At 43.7% G+C, this 22,471-nt stretch overlaps 1 protein-coding gene across 2 annotated transcripts in view; it reads right to left on the bottom strand.

Annotated features, from left to right (window-relative positions):
* Positions 1-22,471, bottom strand: part of PSME4 (proteasome activator subunit 4) — an 81,289-nt gene that overhangs the window by 28,244 nt on the left and 30,574 nt on the right. For both annotated transcript variants that reach the window (XM_081854450.1, XM_081854451.1), the window contains 20 exons: positions 22,011-22,197; positions 20,957-21,046; positions 20,290-20,354; positions 19,012-19,162; positions 18,209-18,307; positions 17,842-17,911; positions 14,621-14,688; positions 13,506-13,721; positions 11,421-11,578; positions 9,543-9,638; positions 8,239-8,294; positions 7,773-7,829; positions 7,467-7,522; positions 7,271-7,369; positions 6,393-6,455; positions 6,144-6,239; positions 5,337-5,468; positions 3,784-3,993; positions 1,085-1,221; positions 596-649 (listed from right to left, as the gene is read on the bottom strand). In XM_081854450.1, coding sequence (XP_081710576.1) covers positions 596-649; positions 1,085-1,221; positions 3,784-3,993; positions 5,337-5,468; positions 6,144-6,239; positions 6,393-6,455; positions 7,271-7,369; positions 7,467-7,522; positions 7,773-7,829; positions 8,239-8,294; positions 9,543-9,638; positions 11,421-11,578; positions 13,506-13,721; positions 14,621-14,688; positions 17,842-17,911; positions 18,209-18,307; positions 19,012-19,162; positions 20,290-20,354; positions 20,957-21,046; positions 22,011-22,197 — 2,160 coding nt within the window. The remainder of the gene's footprint in view (positions 1-595; positions 650-1,084; positions 1,222-3,783; positions 3,994-5,336; positions 5,469-6,143; positions 6,240-6,392; positions 6,456-7,270; positions 7,370-7,466; positions 7,523-7,772; positions 7,830-8,238; positions 8,295-9,542; positions 9,639-11,420; positions 11,579-13,505; positions 13,722-14,620; positions 14,689-17,841; positions 17,912-18,208; positions 18,308-19,011; positions 19,163-20,289; positions 20,355-20,956; positions 21,047-22,010; positions 22,198-22,471) is intronic.

Raw genomic sequence — 22,471 nt, forward strand, 5'->3', positions numbered from 1 at the left:
CCAAAGAAGAGAGATACAAACGAGGACTTTCAATGAGTTGAGGATTTACTTCAAGATAAGGACATTGTTAAAAAGAAAAACATGAAGAGTCAAGAGGTGGTACCATGATCCATCTTCAGACGATTTACAAGAAAAATGCAATCTACTCAGAAGCAGGTACTGAGCAAAACATTCAGAATTTATTGTTAGCTAAAGCACGGGTGGAGTACCTGTGACTCAGCACATGCAGGACTACAGATGCCATCATCCCTAACCATTGGTCAAGCTGGCTAGGGCTGGTAGGTGTTTGGCGTCCAACAGCATTGGGGAGGGTACGGGTTCCCCATCCCCGAGTTAAATTATCACATTAGTCAGCTCTGATCCCGTAAGACCTGTGGGGGAGTGGTGCTGTCGTGTGTCAAAATATCTGGGCTGAATCTTCTTTTGATTCCCTTTTATACGAACAGAAGCCTTGAAAGAAAACTGTTTTATCTGCCACAGAATTTAGAATGGGGACTGGGAAAAGAATCACATAGAATAATCTCACAATCCTGTCTAAAAGTCCCTCAAAGCCAGAGAATGATTTACATTTTGGAAATGAAACATGCATACTTACAGATTTCTTTGATCCACACAATCTAACAGCTTATTAATCAGGTTTTCATAGTTTCTGAAAATGAAAAGAAACATTCCAATATTAATCACATTTAGGACCTTAATAACATGCAGTGTGCCTCCTCTGCTTCTGCTACCTGCTAAAATAATACAATTCTTTGTGGCAGCCGCTGCATATGAAAGACTTACCACAAGGTGCCTTACAAGAAAAATTTAAACTGAGCACCACATTTTCCAGTTTGTCTATCAACCCAAAGACAGACATGTTGAAGTGTTCATGAACAGACAAGACAGTCATTAGATTGTTTTTTTCTTAGAAGCAAAAGAGGCAAAAACTGATGAACAGCAAATTAAGCTTTATATACATTCTGGAAAAGTGAAATTTCTAGCTATTTACTTATTTTAATGCAAAATAAAATGAATAGTTAAGACATATCATTGCAAAGTTAAATAAAGTGTTAATTTTATTCTATGGCCCTGGTGCACTTACTGAGAGGACTCAGCATTCCTCTCTTTCTGTCGCTGAATTCCCTGTTGGAGCTCCTCTGAACTAAGACTCGTCCAGTTGTTCTGCAGAACCCCCGACTTCTGCATGAGGACAGCGACCTCAACACATTTCTCCGGAACCTGGCAAAGTAGGGAGATGCAAATGAAGTCTCTGACAGAACAAGGACATTCCTCCCTAGGGAAACATGCGGCGTTTTATGGATTCAAAAGACCTTCACCGCCACACAAAAAACTCTCTAAAATATATATTCAGTCTATCAAACGAATAATACTGCTTTTGGAGGAATATTCCCAAAGCCCAGTAATCCTAGCCCCTACTTGTAGCATCATTCCTTAATTTTTGTGATCATCTACGTACCGTATTTTTCACCCTATAGGACGCACATTTCCCCTCCAAAAATGAAGGGGAAATGTGTATGCATCCTATGGGGCAAATGCAGGCTCCTTGGCTTCAGCGATAGCAACGCGAAGCCTCCGAAGCCTGCGCTCCAGAGGCTTCACGTTGCTTTCACTGAAGCCAGGAGAGTCTGCTCTTTGAGGCTGGCGGTGGGGGGAAGCAGCGCTTCCCCCCACTGCCAGCACCACAAGCTGGGGGGGGGGGCAGCGGGAAGGCACACGATGCCTTAGCGCTGCTCCCCAACCTGGCTTTGAGGCTGGCGGTGGGGGAAAGCAGCGTTTCCTCCCACCACCAGCCCCACAAGCTGGGTCGAAAAGCCCGCAGGAGCTGCGCGTTCTTTAAAGAGCGTGCCACTCTTGGGGGCTTTTCCCCAAGGAGGGAGAAGGGACTGACTGGCCGAGTCAGTCCCTTCTCCCTCCTGTGGGCTTTTGCGGGAGATGGGGGAATTCCCCCACCTCCCGCAGAAGCCATGCGCTCTTTAAACGGGCTGCATGGCTTCTGCTGGCTTTTCTAGGAGGTGGGGGAATTCCCCCACCTCCTAGAAAAGCCTGCAGGATGCCGCACAGCCTTTAAAGAGCGCGCTGCTCTTGGGGGCTTTTCCCCGAGGAGGGACAAGGGACTGACTGGCCGTTTCAGTCCCTTCTCCCTCCTGGTCGTAAAGCCTGCAGGAGTTGCGCGCAGCTCCTGTGGGCTTTTGTGGGAGGTGGGGGAATTCCGCCACCTCCCACAAAAGCAGGGAGAAGGTCTTGGAGTAGCGCACCGAGCTGCGGGGCGGGGCGGATCATATTTTTTCCCCTTGATCCCCCCCCCCCCGAAAACTAGGTGTGCCCTATGGGCGGGTGCGCCCTATAGGGCGAAAAATACGGTATCTCTGCACTGCATCTTCCTCTCCACTCTCCCAAAGGAATTTGGCCTTTTTGAAAACTGTAACTGCACAAATGCTTTAAAAGTTATATTTTCACATCCCAGTCAGAAACACCTCATATAACAACCATCCAAATGTTCTGTTCCTGTAGTAATTATCTTAGAAGCAACCTAGTCATTAATAATAAGAATAAGAGTAAGAATAAAAATAATAATTTGTTATTTATACCCCGCCCATCTGGCTGAGTTTCTCCAGCCACTCTGGGCGGCTCCCAATTGAGTGTTAAAAACAATACAGTGGTGCCCCGCAAGACGAACGCCTCGCAAGACGGAAAACCCGCTAGACGAAAGGGTTTTCCATTTTGGAGGTGCTTCGCTAAACGAATTTCCTATGGGCTTGCTTCGCAAGACGAAAATGTCTTGCGAGTTCCTGCGGGTTTTTTCCCCTTTCCCCCCCTCTTTTCCTAAGCCGCTAAGCCGCTTATCAGCTGATCCGCTAAAAGCCGCTAAACTGCTAATAGCGCTAATCCGCTAAGCTGTCAATGGGCTTGCTTCGCAAGACGAAAAAACCGCTATACGAAGAGCCTCACGGAACGGATTAATTTCGTCTTGCGAGGCACCACTGTACAGAATTACATCATTAGCTGCGGCTCCCCAACACGTAACAAAACACATGTCATAAGGGCTTCTTCATGCTCCGAGTAGCTCCACCATTCACCACTGCTGCATGTACCTGGGTGTTCAGCTATGTGCTTCTCACAGTATCTGGGCTGTGAGTTTCATGGTAAGTGCAGACAGGGGTTTAAAGTGTGGGCCTCATACATGCCTCTTCATGGGTCCCTGTGGTATTTTCCTCTGCTTTGCAACCAAAAAAGGCTCCCAGAGCAGGTTACAAAGATCTGCTGATGCGTCACCCATGAAAACACAGCAACTGCCTGCTCCTTTGATCTGGAAGCTCCTTGACTGTAGCACATCCATTCCAAGGCAAGCCCTGCACCAGATGTAAACCTATTTGACCCATTTTGCGCATTACCACTGGCAGCACAATCGTCCAGCAGGAACACAAAAACCGAGCGGGGTCTATTCTGGATGGTAAATCACATTTCTCTGCTGGCATACTGTCCTGAGCCCCCAGTTTCACGAATCCTGTGGGAACCGTTTAATTTTTGTGCACAAAAATTACTTGGTTGCCTAGCATGCAAACGGTTTTCATTCATGACGGCAATCACTCTGCCGGCATAACGTTGGAAGCAGGAATGAATGAAGCACTACCTTGAACCCAGTTTGATTGGCCCTGGTGGCCCACCCTCAAGACTCGCACATGCCGCTACTGGGTTCCAGGATCATCATGCAACCGCTGGCAATCCCTTCATCCAGTTATCCCTAACAGTTTCTTAGTGAAGAAGATCTTTCATGCTTACTGTAAAATCCAATCCTATTGTTTCATACTGCCGATGAATCTTCTCTGCAAGGTCATCAAATAGTCGGACTATGGATGGTTTTTCCAGAGACATTGCTTTGCTAAGTCCAGAAGAGACTATTGCAGGCCAGGTTTGGACAATGCAGTCCCAGTCATGAAGATTTGCCAGACACACCCCACTGTGGTTTCCAAGAAGGCAATACAAGGCACCCTACAGAAAAGAGGTTTGAGGACACATTTATTAACCTAGAATTGATTGTATAGCTTCAAAGAACTGCAGTAAAGTATGTTTCCTGCTTGGCAGGCGGTTGGACTCAATGGCCCTTGTGGTCTCTTCCAACTCTATGATTCTATGATTCTATGTGTACTGTTAGGTGCCTACAGAGTCGTCTATACAGTTGTCATTTCAGAAACACTAATTTAAGTGATTTATTCTATGAGGCAGCGGCAAGGAAAAGTTCCTGCATCATTTTACCTAACAGTAAATATGCAGCATACTCAGTAGGGACAGGGTTCCTAATGTGCCCCATCAGCAGAAGCCCTGTGCAAGGACTTCTGCTTGTGTAACAGGGCTCTCACCACTCCACATGCCCAAAATTGGCTTTTGGGGGGGAGGGGTTTGAGAAAATCTCTAGAATAATGTTCAGGGGGGTCATTCTATCTGGCAAGCTGCAACGTTTGCACACTGTGATGCTGAGTTACACCCCATACACTTCTGACATTACTTTTTAAAAGCAGCTCTTTCATCTTAGAAGCACTTGCTTCACTCTTCCAAGGTTGCAGACACAATGCAGAAGCTTGTTCCTTTAAGCTATTGCTCTGCATTCAGATAATATTCTTCACAACTAACTAAATGGAAAAGAGGAGATATTTGCAGTTGCACGTGTCTCAATCCCACAAGCCCCCAACTAATGCAAAAAGTTGAGGGAACAGAGTTAATGGAATGAATGAGGTTTTAAAGAACTGGTTGTTTTCCTCGTGTTGTGTTCCTTGTCATCCCATTTTCCTTTGTGGCATGTTTTATACTGTATCTCGTGAAAGCCACTCTGGGCTTCATATTTTCAGCTGAACAGCAGAGTAAAAATAATAAATGACTCCCCTTTACTGAAACATTGTTCCAGTCCTTTTGTTACCACATCTAATCTAAAGCATTTCATAACTAAGGGTTTAACTAAATAAGGAAGACTAAGTTCCTTGAGCCCATTCTACTGGATAAAAACTCCACCCTCCCATCTCACCCCACATTCAAACCAGTCCATGTTACAATGATTTAGAAAGGTGTCTGTGCTCAGGGTTTGCAGAAGGTATTAATAAAATGGCAATCTCTGAAGAACGTGGGAAACACATTAGATTCAGGGAGAAGGCAAGTCTTTGGTACACTGACATTAGTGTCATTTGTTTTTCATGATTACTGTAATTCACTACATACTGCTACTTACAAGTCATGCCACCACTTCAAAGTCATGCTAGCACAACTTCAAAAGCCCATTAATATGTGCATCATATAATACAAAACAAGAGCCCGTGAAGAGACTGAAGAAGTGCCTGGCTTACTTTAAACTGCTGCTGGGTGACATCGTGCCCATCTGGCCGCAAAAACTCCAGAACCAAAGGAATGATGTCCCTGCAACAGAAGTTGTAAGTCCCCAGGGCTGTGAAGAACGCATGCTGAGCTTTGTTTCTGACCTAAAGAAACAACAAACACAAACAGTTGCACAAAAGCTGAAGACAGGAACTATAAACTTCAATTAATGAATGTTTTTCCGCACCTGCTTGCGTTTCAGGCTGACTCCTGGAATTTTATGAGTCTCCCCCTTTGGATTATGCCACGAGGGACAGGAACTACTAGCCATTAACCCAGGCTTCCCCAAACTCAGCCCTCCAGATGTTTTTGGCCTACAACTCCCCTGATTCCTAGCTAGCAGGACCAGTGGTCAGGGATGATGGGAATTGTAGTCTCAAAACATCTGGAGGGCTGAGTTTGAGGAAGCCTGCATTAGCCAAGCATCTGCAGAGGAGTAGAAGGGCAATCCCTATGCCATGTGAATAGAACTGCTCATCTCCCCCCCCTTTTTTTCAACAGCTTTCGGGGTGTCCTGGTTTTTACTTTTTGAAATATGGCAAACCCTAACAGAGCTGGCGTCATTGCTCCTGACGAGGATGGCAGTGGTTGAAAAAGTGGCCACTCTTTTGCCAAACCGAAAGAATATCACTGACAAGGAGAAAGCTAGCACACAGTGCCTTTGCGTAGGTTTTTGCCCTAAAAACAGAACAGAACCGTATTACCTGCAAACACCAGTTTGAAGCCAACCCCATTAACACCCTGACTGCAGAAAATTGACAGACCCAACATATGCTTACCTGGCCGTATGAACTTGTGGACAAACGCAGGAGGTCCCTGATCAAGTCTTGGTGTACTTTTTTATACTCACAGCCTTCAACAGTGAGTGTTCTTAGCTAAACAGAAAAGGCTAAATTAGAATACACGTGCATTTGTGTGTGTTCACGTTATAAATGTAAGGAACATGCGTAAACAACAAGGCTTCAACTTTTTTTCAAATTCAAAGGTAACCAACAAATAAACACTGGTTGTAAAGAAAGGCACATTACCTCGTGCTGCAACATGACTCTGTCAATCAGCAGTGCTCTGATATGCTGTTTTTTGCCTTGAAGCTGAAAACAAGCAAGCAAACCCGTTAAGTACATGAAAACAGTTATACATGTTCAAAATCAGCTTCCTGCTTTTTCCTCATTTTCTCAGTTCGTCTTCTTCAGTATGTCCTACTGGTTAGCAACAAAGAAAACCCTATTTAAAGATGGCAACATGCAGGTGAGATCATCAGCTGCTGCTTTACAGTGTCTAACACTGACAGAGCAACAGGAGCTCTCTCCATCACACTGATTCGAACCGCCAACTTTCTGATCAGCAAGCCCAAGAGGCTCAGTGGTTTAGACCACAGCACCACCCGCTCCCCCTTTACAGCCCTTTAAGTGCATACAGTTGGGCAAATTTTCTCATAAAATGTGTCCTGCTTCACAATGTGTCTGCTGCAATGATTGGCAGCTGTGCAATTAACAGCTGTTCAATTCAGCATCAACCTCCTATTCCAGTGATGGCCAAACTTGGCCCTCCAGCTGTTTTTGGACTACAACTCCCATCATCCCTAGCTAACAGGGCCAAGTATAACTATTGCACAACAACTATATTCCTACCCCACCCCCACCCCCCTGACTTCTGAATGTGGTTCATTTATTCTGAAAGATTGTACGACAACATCCTGACATTAAAATGAATACATTTCTTTCAACAACGTGAACTGCTAGGATATTTTCCTGAATATCTTTGGGGGAGTGAGTGTTAGTGCTGAAAAAAGTACCTGCAAATTGCTTTGTAAACAATTAATATTGTTAAGGTTCTATGTAGCCCATAATTTCTTCCTGAAAGCTTTAGAAATGCCGCTTAGGTTTAGATAGGCTAAAATACAAACCCTGTTCTCCATTGATTTTTTCACCAAGTTGAAGCTTTTCCATCGGGAATCAAACTCATGCTTGTGTGACCCTTGGAAATGTAAAAGGTCCCCAATGATCTGCAAAACAAGAACTTGCATTATATAGAGCAAATCCACCCGCCCAGCTTAAAATGTTAGAAAACATGCCAGGCTTTAGAAAACGTTATGGCTTTACCTTTATGATGAGAAACAAAGACTTTGTATCATCCTCCGAATGGTCAAGTATATAATCTATTATGGTAGAAAGGAAAATCCAATTCAGTAGGACAACTTAAAAGCGTTAGTTCATACACTACTGGACACTTTATTTAAGCTCAAATGCTTTATATAAGAATGGAAGCAAGCATAAATCGTGATTGACTGTTTATTATGTTTCCACTTCCATCGCCAAAATTAGATTTTAAATCTGCATTGAACTACAAACCTTAAGCAATTGTACGGGTGCAGGAGGACAAAAAGAAATGACTAAAAACGCACTTACGCAGCAGTTTCCTTGTGATTTTGCTGATGGATTCCCTGTAATTCGCTCTTGACAGGTCTAGACAAGGTAAGACCAGTCGTTACTCATAGTAACATTACTTATAGCTGTACATTACATGATGCTGCAAGATGCAGATCACTGGAAAGCAGACATGCCAAAATAAACACAAAGGCAGATTTCATCGAACAGTACTACATGGGAGGGCATGAAAGGATCTATACAGACACACATACGTGCATGCCTATGTTCATTAGGCATATACTTACACACACTCACACACACACACACACACACACACACACACACACACACACTATCTTCAGTGCACACATGTCCCTGGTATGTAAACAGGAACTTCCCCGTCCTTTTCAGTGTCCGATATCACGCCACACATGTACATCTAGGTGTCCCAAATACTGGAGTAATTCAGGCCGAACACAAAATGCAAAATATGGAACCAACTTACCATAGTCAACACCAGTATAGAGTTTGATCTCTTCTAAAGACACTAGGCTTGGGACCCTGCAGGACATACAATGCATCCGCACCATTGAAACAAAACATCTGATGCACTTTCCCAAATGCGTTTAATCATTGTTAACATTTATGAAGGATAAGAACAGCTGCTACTATGATTTTCTGTAATTGAATAAAAGCCTTAAGAAAGCTGGCAAGACAGAGAGGCCAGGCCAGGCTTCAGTTGCTGGGATTTCTGTATGTTACATTTTATTGTTTTTAATGCTCATGAGCCACTTTGGGGGTCCAAGAGACAGCACAAAAAACTTGGATAGACATCAGTTTTATTACACTTTTAATTAGTATTCATCTGTTGCTTGTTTTGCTTGCATTTTAAAATTTTACTTTATGTTTCTATTTTTTATAAACAAGCCTTAAAATTATTCATAAACAGCAGTTTATAAATGCATTAAAAAAACCCCAATGATTCCCACAAGTTGTATTTTGGTGAGATGTTTGACCAGTTTAGGTCTACGGCAATAGGTATGTGCTAAATAAGGAAATTATGGCAGCACCTTTACAAGAAAGTTTTCTTCCATATGAGAAGCTTTCCCCCTTAGCTTGCTATGAGGTCTATTACTTATTACCTGCCACAGCTCAGTGAGTGGACAGATGAACATTTGTATAGGACAGACATCACTATATCCTTCAAATTCCCTAAGATAGCAACTACAAAACAGACGCATAAATAGATTTCAAAAAACTAAGTGCAGGAGGCATTATTTCTTTACAAGAAACCAATGTATGCTGCAATCCTATGCCCACTTACTTGGGAGTAAGTCCCACTGAACTCAATGGAGCTTACTTTTGAGCAGGCAGGAGGAAGAGCTTAGTTGGTTAGAGCATGGTGCTGATAATGCCAAGGTTGCAGGATCGATCCCCTTATGGGACATCTGCATATTCCTGCATTGCAGGGGGTTGGTCTAGATGATCTTCAGGAATTCCTTTCAACTCTAGGGTTCTATGTATAGACTGCACCATCAGTTATTCAGTGGCTTTGGTTAGGAGAAAGTTTTCAACCACCCAGTGTGAAGAGAACTTGCTAATGAAAAGCAGAGCTTCAAAACACTGTGACACACTCTCTCTGACTAGTCACTATAGGATGTATTGGGCGTTCTGAGTACATATGACTCTAGTGTAAAACTAATACAAGTTTTACACAATCCTTTGTGACATTGGCAAGTATCAGCCTGTGATTTTTTTCTCTAGTCCACTCTACGTATGCATTATCTGTGCAAAACAAAGTTTACTTACAGGTGATCTACTCTGTTTCCTTTCAGAGGTGGCAGAATGTTCCCGGACCCAATCAGGCAATTGTGTACTATAGAAAGACACTGCTGCACATCATCTCTGAAAGCAAATGTTAAATGTAGTTCAATATTTAAGGTAAGCAAACCTAGTTTTAGATGGAAAGAGGGTTACTTGCTGACATGCCCACTAGAGGGTACTCTTGGGTAATCACGCAATTCCTGAATCCCAGAAGCCTGGAAAATATGACTATTGCAGCTACAGACTCATTTATAGCACAGTGCATAATCTCCCAGATCCGAAGCGCGCGCACACATACCACACACACCAGCAACGATTGGATTTTAAAAGAGCACTGGAGATTTTTAAGTTGCTGGAGGGTTGTGTGATCTCCCAAGGAGACTGCAGTGCGCAGGGACTGGCAGGATGAGTGGTGAGAGGCACATGCTGGGGAAACCCCAGGGGAGGAAGGCTCAGAGCCAGGGGAGAGATGAGGGGAACAGAGGAGAGGTCAGCCGGAGAAGATTGGGAGAAGGTGCTGGATGCTGGAGTGGCAACAGGGTTTAGAGAGCAGGAAGAGCCTGTGACAGGGAGCAGTTCAGACCTTGAGGCTGAAGAGGAGGAGGGGGTTCAAGAGGCAGCTGAAGGATCCCTCCTCCTGCTGCAACAAGTTCGCCGCTCCACCCCACTCCAAGAATGCATGGAATAATCAGGAGGGCAGGACAGAAGCCAGAGGTGCGCAAACACAGTTTAATACAGCTTGGGAAACATCCAGGCAAGGAGGAGAGCCTTGTGGAGAGGTGTGGAAGGCAGGGACCTTCATTCCTGGCAACTGCTCCAATGGGGCAAGAGCTACTGGAACAGGTCGCCGAGTTGTAGATCCGTTTCCTTTAATAAGAAGTAAACTTCACTGACAACTGGCTCTCTCTCTCTCTCTCTCTCTCTCTCTCTCTTCATGCTGACCTGTATCCGACTTCAGCCCTGACGGAAGAACTGTGTTAACACTTCCCCCTCCAGATGCAACACCACTCTGAACCTGCTTGAAAATATTGTCCCACTGACTCCAAGGGAGGTGGTTCTCAAGCCTAATTGCCACACTGGAGGGCAGGGCAAGCAGGATGCCCTGAGGGGCACATCTGGCCCACTGCTCAGAGGTTTCCCACCTCTAGTTACTTAGAGCGTAAGCTTTGTTGAGAAAATACACCAAGTAGCATAAACAGGAAACTTGATTTAAATCAACTCAGTACTAGCAAGCTCCATGATCGAGCAGAAATTAGAACCTGGATCTCATTTACCTGGACAGGTATATTCGCACTAAACCACACTGGCTCCCTATATAGGGTCGCATCTAACAAAGTCATCCTATGATCAAACTTATGCAGAACAGATTTTGGGGTGAGAAGTGCAGGGGGCAATGGGGAAGCTTCGTTCTTTAAGTGGAAGTCCTTGCTTGGACCCATTATGTGGACGCTCCAGTTCAAACCGGGAGCCACATGCAATTCATTACAGGAGGGCATTTCACAGGCTACATTTTTGATATGCAGGTACAAATGTTCTGAACTGGTATGTCCTCACCTCAACTACAAAATCACCAGGACGACTTCGGCAAGCCAAAATCTTCAAGAATCAAGGTGAAACACATTCACACAACAGATGAGCACATATTATCAGGTGTACCAGCAAATAACTGCGTACGCCAAGAAGCTGAATTGGCTGAACTGCGCAATAAAGATGTGTTTGCAACCACATCAGGTTTGCAGAACACCCACCACGCCCCTCCATAAGCTGCCAGCCAGTCTACCTGTCCAAATATTGCCAACCCAAAATGCGCCTGTCTGATAAACTCTTGAGAAAAACCCAACCACTAGATACACTTCTACGAACCTGGACATTTCAAGATTTCCATCTGCATAGCTTTCTAGCTTGTCAAGTTCCGGCTGCAGAAAAGAATCCAGCAACTCAAAGGAAAAAGCGATCTCTTCGGCTGAAGGAACATGCCATTGGATGTCAAGTTTCCATAGATCCCCAGGCTTCCCCCAGTCCTGCAAACACAAGAGAAGAGTGTGCATTTTGCACTTAGTGAGAATGGTAAACATATCACAGGTTACACATGAGGGTAATATTTACTATAGACAAAAGAGGGTTGGCACCACGTGCCGTGGGCAAGAGGAACGCATCACACACACAAATATCTTAGAAGGTAACAGCAAAATAAAAAAATTCCTTCCAGTAGCACCTTAAAGACCAACTGAGTTAGTTCTAGGTATGAGCTTTCGTGTGCATGCACACTTCTTCAGATACACAAACTGTTAGAAGGTAACAGTTTGGGATAACTGAGAGGAGAGCCTGGCAGCAAATTTTGAAAATAAAGCTCACTAGCAACCTTTTTCTGCCCAGGGGCCACAATCCCTTCTGGACAGCCTTCCAATGGCCACATGCAAGTGGTGGGTGGCACCATAGGCAAAACTGGGTGGAGCTAATAATTTAAATGTTACTTTTGTATAGTAGGCTCCACCTCCCATATAAACAAACAAGAGGCATGATCACAGTTCAAGGACATGTTCCAGCCAGAATAATGTTCTCAGACTTTGGAATTGTCTCCCCAGAAAAGTTAGACTGGCTCCCTCCTTGTGGTCCTTCCACCAGCAGATGAATCCTTTTCTGTTCCAATACGCTTTGGGGAACTGACTGCTTTTAACTGCCTTTATTGTAATTATTCGTATGATTTTTATAGATTCTATGTATGTATGTGGTTTTACTTCTAACGATGTTTAATTGCTTTTAATTATTGCTTTTTCTGTGATTTTAGTGGCTCTCATTTTTATATGTGAGCCGCCTTGAGTCCCATCAGGGAAAAGGGTGGGGCATAAACAAACAGTGCAATTTTCATCAAGTGCCAAAAAAGCAGGCAACAGTCCTTGAGTTGCTCCTTTAACACAGACTTTTCAAGAGACAAAGCAGGCCCCTCAATTGCCAGGTTTCAGCCAGTCCAAGGTAGCAGCAATTATTTTTCTTAAACACTGCTGCCTAGGTGACAACACGGTTACTGCCCACATATTAAAAACAGTAACTCATTGCCAACTGTTTTTACTTCCAGTGAGAACCAATGTTGCTGTCACTTTATTTTGATTTATTATTCTTTTGTGTTTTAATATAATGCTTCACTATTTCTTCCCTGGGCGTTCAACCATTTTCCCACAAAAAAGTATCAAATATAACAGGTATATTAGGCACTCCAAGCAGCTTCACATGTTACAAGACCAATAGGTACACATTGTGTATACAGTCATACCTCGGAAGTCGAACAGAATCCGTTCTGGAAGTCAGTTCGACTTCCAAAACGTTCGGGAACCAAGGTGCAGCTTCCGATTGGAAGCCGCAATGGACGATCGGGTTCCAAACAATGTTCGCAAACCGGGACAATCCCTTCCAGATTTGCGGCATCCGGGAGCCAAAACATTCGTCTCACAAGGCATTCTACTTCAGACGTATGACTGTACTGCAGAGTACCATACAATACACAAGAAGAAATCTTTGATTGACAGTATGCTGCTTATAACTTCAATGGAGAACTGGCACACACACAGTAAAAGAGGTTGCATCCTTTTCACACATTGTGGAGAACAGTGCCGAGACATCGTTTGAGGCAGCCCCTAGATAATGAGCTGATTGACAATGCATTTAACATTAAGCTTTCACTTCTAGAAGCTATTTTTTTGGTGTGTTAAAATGCCCATTCCCTTGAGGTGGCTTGTGCTAGAGAGAGGAAAAGCATAAACATAAAACTTCTGTTAAAGATTGGCACTGCATCTTTCAATTACACTTTCCATAGCTGCTGGGGGTTAGGTGAATCCTCAGATAAACGCAAATAAAATAATAGTTTAGAATTTTTCTGAGAGAAAGAGAAAGAGAGAGAGAGAGGTGGGGGGAAGGGGAATTCTCTAATCCTAAGTAAGTTAAAATCCTTGCCTTGATAGGAAAGTATTCAGAAAGAGGCTTGTCAAAGCCACCTGGCACACTGCAGTATTCTGTGGGGTAGATAAGTGTAGCAGAACGAAGAAGGTGGTGCAGTAGGTTACAAGACAGAATGTAACCCTGCTTACAGGTTAAATGGAGGGTTCGCTGTAGAATCTTCAAAAGCTGCTCCCTGTACGGCAGCAACTTCTTCCCATCCACACGAGTGATCTAGCCAAAGAGTTGAAACATCAGAAATTAAATATATCATCAACAAAATAGGAACGCGACACACAGGAACGCAAGCTCTGGAAGAGAAAATCAATGCATCTTTTGCATTTTGAGTGCCGCAGCTACTCTAAATAGGGCCCAGGTACCAACCCAGCCCCACCAAACGTGCCCGTTGCAAGTTTTGCTTGACTTTTTTTGGAGCCCTTTGCTCTTAACTGAATCTGTCTGACTCTCAGGCACCCCCTGGAACTGCTCCTGGAACTTGGCCCCAGGGATTTGACTTCAGACCCTGGCCAGACCTTGCCTTTTAGACTGCCCTCGTGAGTGAACTTAGGAATGCTAGCTTTGGCTAAAGCAGGACAATCCCACCTGCAAACTGCATGTATGCCGTTTTGAGCATCTCGGTTTAACGGCTGGATATAAAGGTAAAGAAGAAGAAGAAAGTGAATTTCCAAAGGAAATCCATCGCAATGGACTGAAGGAAAAGGGTGTGGCAATGACAAGTTTTCATGTGCCATTATGTTCCCCACAGAATGAACATCTGGGAGCAATGCTGCAGCTGCTGTTTTCCCACTTAAAGCATTGCAGCTGCAACCTTGATAGGGAAGCTTTTGTCTCCCTGCTCGTCCTTCAGGATAAAATAAAGATCTAGCTGTCACTGCTCAAAACAGGACAGCAGACACTGCACTGGGGTAATCTGACACAACGCCTTCCACTCTGTCTAGACAGTTTATTCTCAGTCACAATGCTCACAGTCTTCCCCCTGTGTATACATCACATAGAAGGTTCTGCATAGAAAAGCATTTATTTAAAAGTACTGGATTTTTTTACCGAAACTAAGAATGGATCAAGTACACAGTTGGAAAATAAAGTATTAAAAGCAGCATTCTCCATAATACCTCCGACAGAAGCTGAAGGTTCCAGAGGAGCTCTTTATCTAACTCTTCATCACGCAAGACATCATCATCTGGGGGGGGGGAAGCATCAAGTTCTAATGTTATTCCACTTTCATCAGCAATTTCTTATGGTCAACATAACAAGTTGTTGTTGCTGTTGTTTTAAAAAAAGCATATTCATGGCTTTTGCACAGGATGGAAAGAAGCCCACCAACAAATCACATAACAGAGATGTGGATCCAAAGGCAACACGTGATGTGATGGTGGTTTAAGGGGATCTCTTGTAAAAATTATAGCTATGTTGTTGTTTAGTCGTTTAGCCATGTCCGGCTCTTCGTGACCCCATGGACCAGAGCACGCCATGCACTCCTGCCTCCCACTGCCTCCTGCAGTGGGTTATACGCCTTGAATCAATGTTTTTGAACAAGCTAGAAACACTGGAAAGCACTAAATTTGTGATTATTATTTTTGTACAGTTAAGTCAATGAAGGCTGATGTGATCTGTGATTTGATTTGCCAAGAGTGTGTGCAGAAAAGCCCCCACAAATCTTCAAACGGACCCATTTTACTGGATCCGGCATGTGTAGTCACTTTCTCTCTGGCATACAAGCCTTTTGTGACTCCGGCAACACCACACTTCCAACGCCTCATCCCACCCACCCCGGTTTTCCTTTCCTCTGTTTCCCAGATCCCTTTCCCTCCCTACTTTCTCAGTCTGCTTAGGTACTGATCCGAGCCTAGAAAAGCAAAAGAATGAGTGTTGGCTTCTGCCCCAACTTCCTCCTCCAGCAAAATGAACTTTCTGCGGTGAGGGGAAGAGGTAGCCACACTCATTGCCTCATAACAAAGAGGACAGCGACAGGATTCACAGAAATCAGGTGAAGTCCTCAAGGCCACCACTGTGCCCGCGGGCACGACAATGGCAACTCAAACCTTAGAAACTGAACAAACCCACTTAAAGACACCATTTCCTGCTCTCAGTTGTCTTCCATAATAGCACTCAGCTGAAGCATTAGTCATTAGACAAAAGCTGATAAAACTAATAAAAACTGCACAACTGACCTGGTGGAAACCCTTACACATGTGGTTCTCAATTGTAAACTGTATGCTGATCTCCGCCAGCAATTTCTAGATCAACTCTGTATCCTCAAATGGAAACCAGAGTCAGAGGTCATACATTTTCTATTACTGGGGAATGATCAGGAGCTCACCAAGTTAGTGGCGAAATATCTCTATTTGGTTTTTTTGTCGTTGAAATACGCTGCAGACGTCTGATCTCCCGGGAGACCATGAGATGTGACGACAGACTGCTCTGCCTCTTTACTTTTAGCAAATGTTTTGTGCCACTGGGGAAGTGGCAATTCTGTATTGATTTGTTTTGGATGTTGTATGTGATGCCAATAAAAGGGTTAATGATAATAATAATATTAATAATAGTAAAAAACAAAATACAAAATAGTGCCGGCACTTCAGGGGCTTAGATGCTCTAAGGCTGTTGCTGGCAAAGCTCATGGTTGTTTTGGGCAAAGACCTTGTGTGGATAGCTTTGGTTTTAATTTGTGTACTGAAGTCTCTCTTTCCTACAAAGCCCCTAACAGATGCATTCCCGCCCCCATTAGGTTGAATCTCCCTCTTCTACTGCCCAGAAGGCAGGTGGAGTAGGGGGAATGAGAACTTTAAAAAGGTGGGAGACTAAGGACTACTCAAAAACTGTTGCTTATGAATGCAACAAACATGTGTTCACGTGTACATGTAGCACACAAGTACACTTGCCCTGGGACCAAGATTGGCTTGCAACTCTCTGTCAAAGGTATACTTGGTTGTAATGCCAGGTTTGCCTGGCTTTCAAACCACTTGTGTCTAACGTGTTTCCTACTGTGCATTAAGGCGTAAAAAGGTAAAGGACCCCTGGACGGTTAAGTCCAGTCAAAGGAAACTACAGGGTTGTGGCGCTCATCTCGCTTTCAGGCCAAGGGAGCCCGCGTTTGTCCACAGACAGCTTCCCGGGTCATGTGGCCAGCATGACTAAACTGCTTCCGACGCAACGGGATGCCGTGATGGAATGGGTACATGAATTAAGGAACTGGGAATGGCTACTACTTTCTCCAGCATATAAACTGAGTGACAAACACATTTGCAGCCATGTGGTGCACACACGACAGGAGCGCTGTGAAGCAAAGATAAGGGTTTGAGGGAAGAAGTGCGGAACAGCTTATCCGAATCTCTTCCTTGCCCAGATGCTGCTTTGAAACTGAAACAAATGAAGTGCGTCGAAAGAGCAGGTCCCAACCATGCTCCGTTTGCAAGCCAGAAAGGCAGGACCAGGAAGCAGCATCCAATAATCTGCTACTCTAAATTTAAAAAAAGGTGTGAGAACCCTTTTTTGGCTTTAGCTACAGTCATACTCAGCTAATCTTCTGGAATTACAGTAGTTTGGTATTTATTTGAGAGTCCCATGGACTGCAAGAAGATCAAACCGATGCATTCTGAAGGAAATCAGCCCTGAGTGCTCACTGGAAGGACAGATCCTGAAGCTGAGGCTCAATACTTTGGCCACCTCATGAGAAGAGAAGACTCCCTGGAAAAGACCCTGATGTTGGGAAAGATGGAGGGCACAAGGAGAAGGGGACGACAGAGGACGAGATGGTTGGACAGTGTTCTCGAAGCTACGAACATGAGTTTGACTAAACTGCGGGAGTCAGTGGAAGACAGGAGGGCCTGGCGTGCTCTGGTCCATGGGGTCACGAAGAGTCGGACACGACTAAACAACTAAACAACAACAACAAAGTATTTATTTGTTTTATTTATATACTGCCCTTCATCACTAGATCCCAGGGAAGTTAGGAAGGAATTGCACATGAAAACATTAAGTAAATGTTGCCAGAGTGCAGGTGTGGTTAGAGTGCTGGATTTGAAATGGGGAGATCTATGTTAAAAATCCCAGTGGGTCACCTGGATCACTGGGTGAGCACGGGCCACTGGAGATTTCGAATCCTCACCTGCTTACAACAGGGGTTGCCATGATAATAAAAATAGCAGGTGGAGCCATGTATGTTGCCCTGAGCAGCTTGGGAAAACAGTGAAATATAAACATGCAAAATATCCTCCAGATAGCAGTAATTAACAAACAAACAAACAAACAAACAAACCACATTATAAAAAGGCAAACACACACAGTCAAACACAAGCCAGTCACAAAACAATGTAAAATCATTGACACTTACTGAGAGTAAGATGTGTTATAACACTGCAGCAATGGGGTACAAAGAGCTTCAAAGACTCCTCAGGACAGCACTGAAATGTCACAAAGAATCAAGTTCTACATTAAGATCTCTTTGCAAGCATGGGAGTTTGTATGCTTTAAAGATAATGAGCATCCTACAGCAATAATTAGAAATCTGCCTCTGATTACTGGCCTCGATTCTGGAAGGCATGAATGGCTGGGTAAGATAATGTGCAATTTAAGGTCCACAAGCACAGAGAGAACTGGCAAATATTCCCAGGGCCAGCAAAAACAGAGCAGCTAAGGTTACTCCTTGGTTTGCATCTCAACCAAGAAAGGCTGAAAGGAGGGAAAGAATAAGGTCTCACTTTCACGGCAGCTCGGCACATGTCGGCCACCATCCGTCCTGCTACTCTCGTCTCAAATATATTCGAAACGGCAAAATTGAAAACCTTCTCCAAGGCAACCTAAGAGAAACGCACAAAAGAAAAAGTGCAATTCAATCATCCAGGTAGGAAACATCGCTTTATGGGCAGATAGATATATATTCTGATTTAAATATATAATTGATGGCACTCTCACAGTGCAGGCAGAGGAGCTACATGGAATCCACTGTAAGTTCAGTCTCCATCATGATGAGAAAACCAGAAAGGAATAAGGAAACCAAGTGTTCACCAACGCCATGTGGCAAACCACTTTTAAGTCCGCTCTTGGCATAGAAAACAACATCAGCACAGATCTAAAGAACTATGTTATTAATTCTGAATGTCCAAGGGGGCTATTGGCTTGTATGTCTCAAACAGTCATTCTCCTTCCCCGCCGCTTGGTATGCCTCTTTTGAAACTGAGACATGTTTCAGAAGCAGTTTGTGGTACAGTATGAGGTTGTGCCATTTTAAATAGCAAAGTAACCCACCCTCTGTCCCCAACTTAGCATGTCCAAGTAGATCTTGGGAATCCATATTGTATATTCTGCTTTAATTGTGTGCTACAATTTTACAGTGCTTTATGATTGCAGGTTAAGCAAATGAACATCTACACTGGCCTTTTAATGTACTTCCTTCCCTAAACACATAACAGGGAAACCATCTACAGTTCCACAAGCTTTTGTTTTACAAAAAAAAAGTGAGGCAAAGAAGTTGAACACTTTTCCAACTCTTGGTGACACATACCTTAAATATCTCTTTCGAACACTGTGTGAGAATTGTGCTGAAAGTTGAGGACAAGCCTAATTCCACTAAACTCTCCAAATGAGTCATCTTTTCTGTCTCAGTCTCTTCTCTTGTTTGCTCCAGTGTGCTGCTTTCTATGAGCGCAAAACACCTGCACAATAAAAAGTCAAAGAAAAAATATTAGGATTTTGTTTTGTTTTTACCATCACTGATGTCTCTCCACACACTGTCTGCACAATAGGTTTGCCTGGCTTGTAAAGTCAGTGCTTGATTCATCTTCAAAGAAATCTTCAAAGAAATCTAAAAATCAAGGAAGCAGAAGAAATCTGCCACAAGAAAAGACAGGAGTGTCTACTGGGCTAAAGAAGCACAGAAGTATCATGTTTTTGGCTGCAGGCTTCAAAGTGCACAGTGCCAAATCAGAAAACTGAGGGGGAAGGGAAGAGCTGAACAGCCACTCATTTTGCAAACAGCCCTGGAGAAAGGCACTGGGATGCTGTAGCAAGATATATCCAAGCTCATGGCTTTTGCTGTTGCAGTTCTGCCACTTGAGCTCCCTGCCTCTCTCCATACCTTGCTGGTTCTACACCTGCAATCCCCTTCATAGAACGTTCATGCACTGCAATCAACGCTCTCTCCCACTCTTTGCAAGTACCAGCCTAAAGAACAGGCAGTCTGTGAATCCTTCAACTTATCATTTCCCCCAATTTTTAAAACGCGATTTAAAATGTTTAATCTTAAACATACATCACGCGGGTGGCGCTGTGGGTTAAACCACAGAGCCTAGGACTTGCCGATCAGAAGGTCGGCGGTTCAAATCCCCACGACGGGGTGAGCTCCCGTTGCTCGGTCCCTGCTCCTGCCAACCTAGCAGTTCGTAAGCACCTCAAGTGCAAGTAGATAAATAGGTACCGCTCTGGCGGGAAGGTAAAAGGCATTTCCATGTGCTGCTCTGGTTCGCCAGAAGCGGCTTAGTTATGCTGGCCACATGACCTGGAAGCTGTAAGCCGGCTCCCTCGGCCAATAAAGCGAGATGAGCGCCGCAACCCCAGAGTCGGCCACGACTGGACCTAATGGTCAGGGGTCCCTTTATCTTTACTCTGTATGTAGCCAGGTACTATTAAAAGCATTTATGTACTCATCTGCCCTGTGACCAATAGAGTTGGGAACATAAATTAGGAGAAAACATCCGATGGGCAAGACTAAGTTGAGAAACACTTGGAAAGGCAGCAGGGCAGTTCTCACATCACCAGTATACTGTCTCCCACCACAACTTGCCTGTCCATAAACTGCAGTACAAAATCTTCAAATTCAGCAGTAGCAGAGCACAGTTCTCTCTCCACCTATGATGTCAGGGCACAACAGGAAATAAAATACTTTAGTTTCCAGTCCTTCCAAACTATGATACACTTTCCAGGAAGCTGCTTGAAACCTGAGAATGATCTTACATATCCCTTTTAGTTTAGCTAGGCCATAGACTCAGACAAGAACAGAACCATCAAAATACAGTTTTATGAAATTATTATTTTCTCCAAAAAATCATTATACCATCTTTTAAACATTCTGCCCCTCAGTTACCCATGCCACAATCCTCATTCTTGTCAAACAGGTTAAAACTCCAAATCCTGGGATCAGAATTGAAAAACTGTACAAAACCAAAAACTTTCATTTGCAAATTTGGGCTATATATGTAATTTGATTCTTTGAGGTGCAAAGCATATTTTTTGCTTGTGAAGTATAGACAAAAGAATATTATTTCCCCTTTCTTGAAATGGGCTTTGACTTATACAAACATCTTTTCCCCTCTCGTATTTACACTTTAACATCTTTTTAAACAGTTCAACATGCAATAGCTTCTTACACTTAAAAAAAGCATATCTTAGCCAAGAGCTTCTTACACTAAAGAACACGTGAAACAGCATATATTAGCCATTTAACATCTTACCTCTGTGAGGTTATTTCTCTCTCGTAGTACAGATGAACAATCTACTAAAGGCACAAGAGTGGAAAACGTTGCAATAAACTGGAATGTGATCTATTGGAAGATGCAAAGGAAGTTTCAGTGTGAATCACTTATACTGAAAGACAGCATGTTTGTGTTTTGAACTGTAATGTGAAAAATTGAAATAGGCAGTAAGGCAAACCCTTGTATCAGGGTTGGGTCAAAACGTCTGCCCACGCATCCTAAACCTCGTGTGTGAGGTAACATGCCTCGCACCACAATAAGTGAATGCTTACTTTGAATTCCTGCTGCCTTATACCACAATTCCTTTTTAAGGTAAATGAGCACAAAAGCTGCACATATGACAACAAAGGATGAGTATGGGATCCCCCAATTTCAAATGTCCAGATCAAACAAGAGGGTTGCAAGATGAATTACAAAAAGATGTCTGGCACAATGTCTTATTACGTTGAATATTTTGTAGGAACCGCACTCTGTTCATATTTGTGTGTATTAGTTTAAATTTCCAGAGTCTTTTAAACACTTGCTTAGTATAACAAATGGAACATGCCTGGGCAAGTAATTTATCACCTTTTATTATATAGATTTACTTTACACATTTATATTTTATACATGTGGTAGTCCCACCCCCTGCACTACCAAAAATAAAATAAAATGTGGTAGTCCCTTGCTATAGCTGCCCACTAGGTATCATTTTTCTTCCTTGTTCTCCATATCCTGAACAACCACACTATTTATAATTTCTTTCCAACAATGTTAAAAACACTTAGGCAGAGTGGATAGGTAAGGGAAAACAAAGCCACCAGAGAGTTATGCATTCTTTTATAGTTTTATTACATTACAATACAAGCCACCAAACTGCACTCATTTGGGCACTGCTGTGTTAGCTGTGCCCTTCACCCCTAGAACGGAGCTGGTCAGGGGTCCTTACAAGGGGGAGAAGTGGGAGCCTGGAAAAAGGGGGGGTTGAAATATGACAACAGGACACATGGGGGCAGGGCAATGAAGCTGCGGAAAAATCTGACTGTTTACTCACCATGCATTTGCTAAAGTCGTTTGGATCCACACCAGGCAACGCTCTCATCAGCAGAGGCAACATGTGCGTTGGACCTTCGGGAAATGACTGGCCCCCAGATACCAGGCTACGAGCTACTCCAATTACACAGCTTAAAGTGGCTGTGAGTTGGTGAGGTTCTGTTAAAGTCTCCAGTGCAGGGTATGTTCTATGCATTTTTGTGGAAGAGAAAAATTACCATTAGATGAGCTCCCTTCTATGGTGACGGAGTGCATCAATGAAATAATTGTTTGCATTTCTACTCATGGAGGGATATAGGGGGGACACGGGCGGCGATGTGGGTTGAACCAGAGCCCAGGACTTGCTGATCAGAAAGTCGGCGGTTCGAATCCCTGCGACGGGGTGAGCTCCCGTTGCTCGGTCCCTGCTCCTGCCAACCTAGCAGTTTGAAAGCATGTCAAAGTGCAAGTAGATAAATAGGT

Source organism: Podarcis erhardii (assembly GCF_964252035.2).
Source record: "Podarcis erhardii genome assembly, chromosome: 3".
NCBI lineage: Eukaryota > Metazoa > Chordata > Lepidosauria > Squamata > Lacertidae > Podarcis > Podarcis erhardii.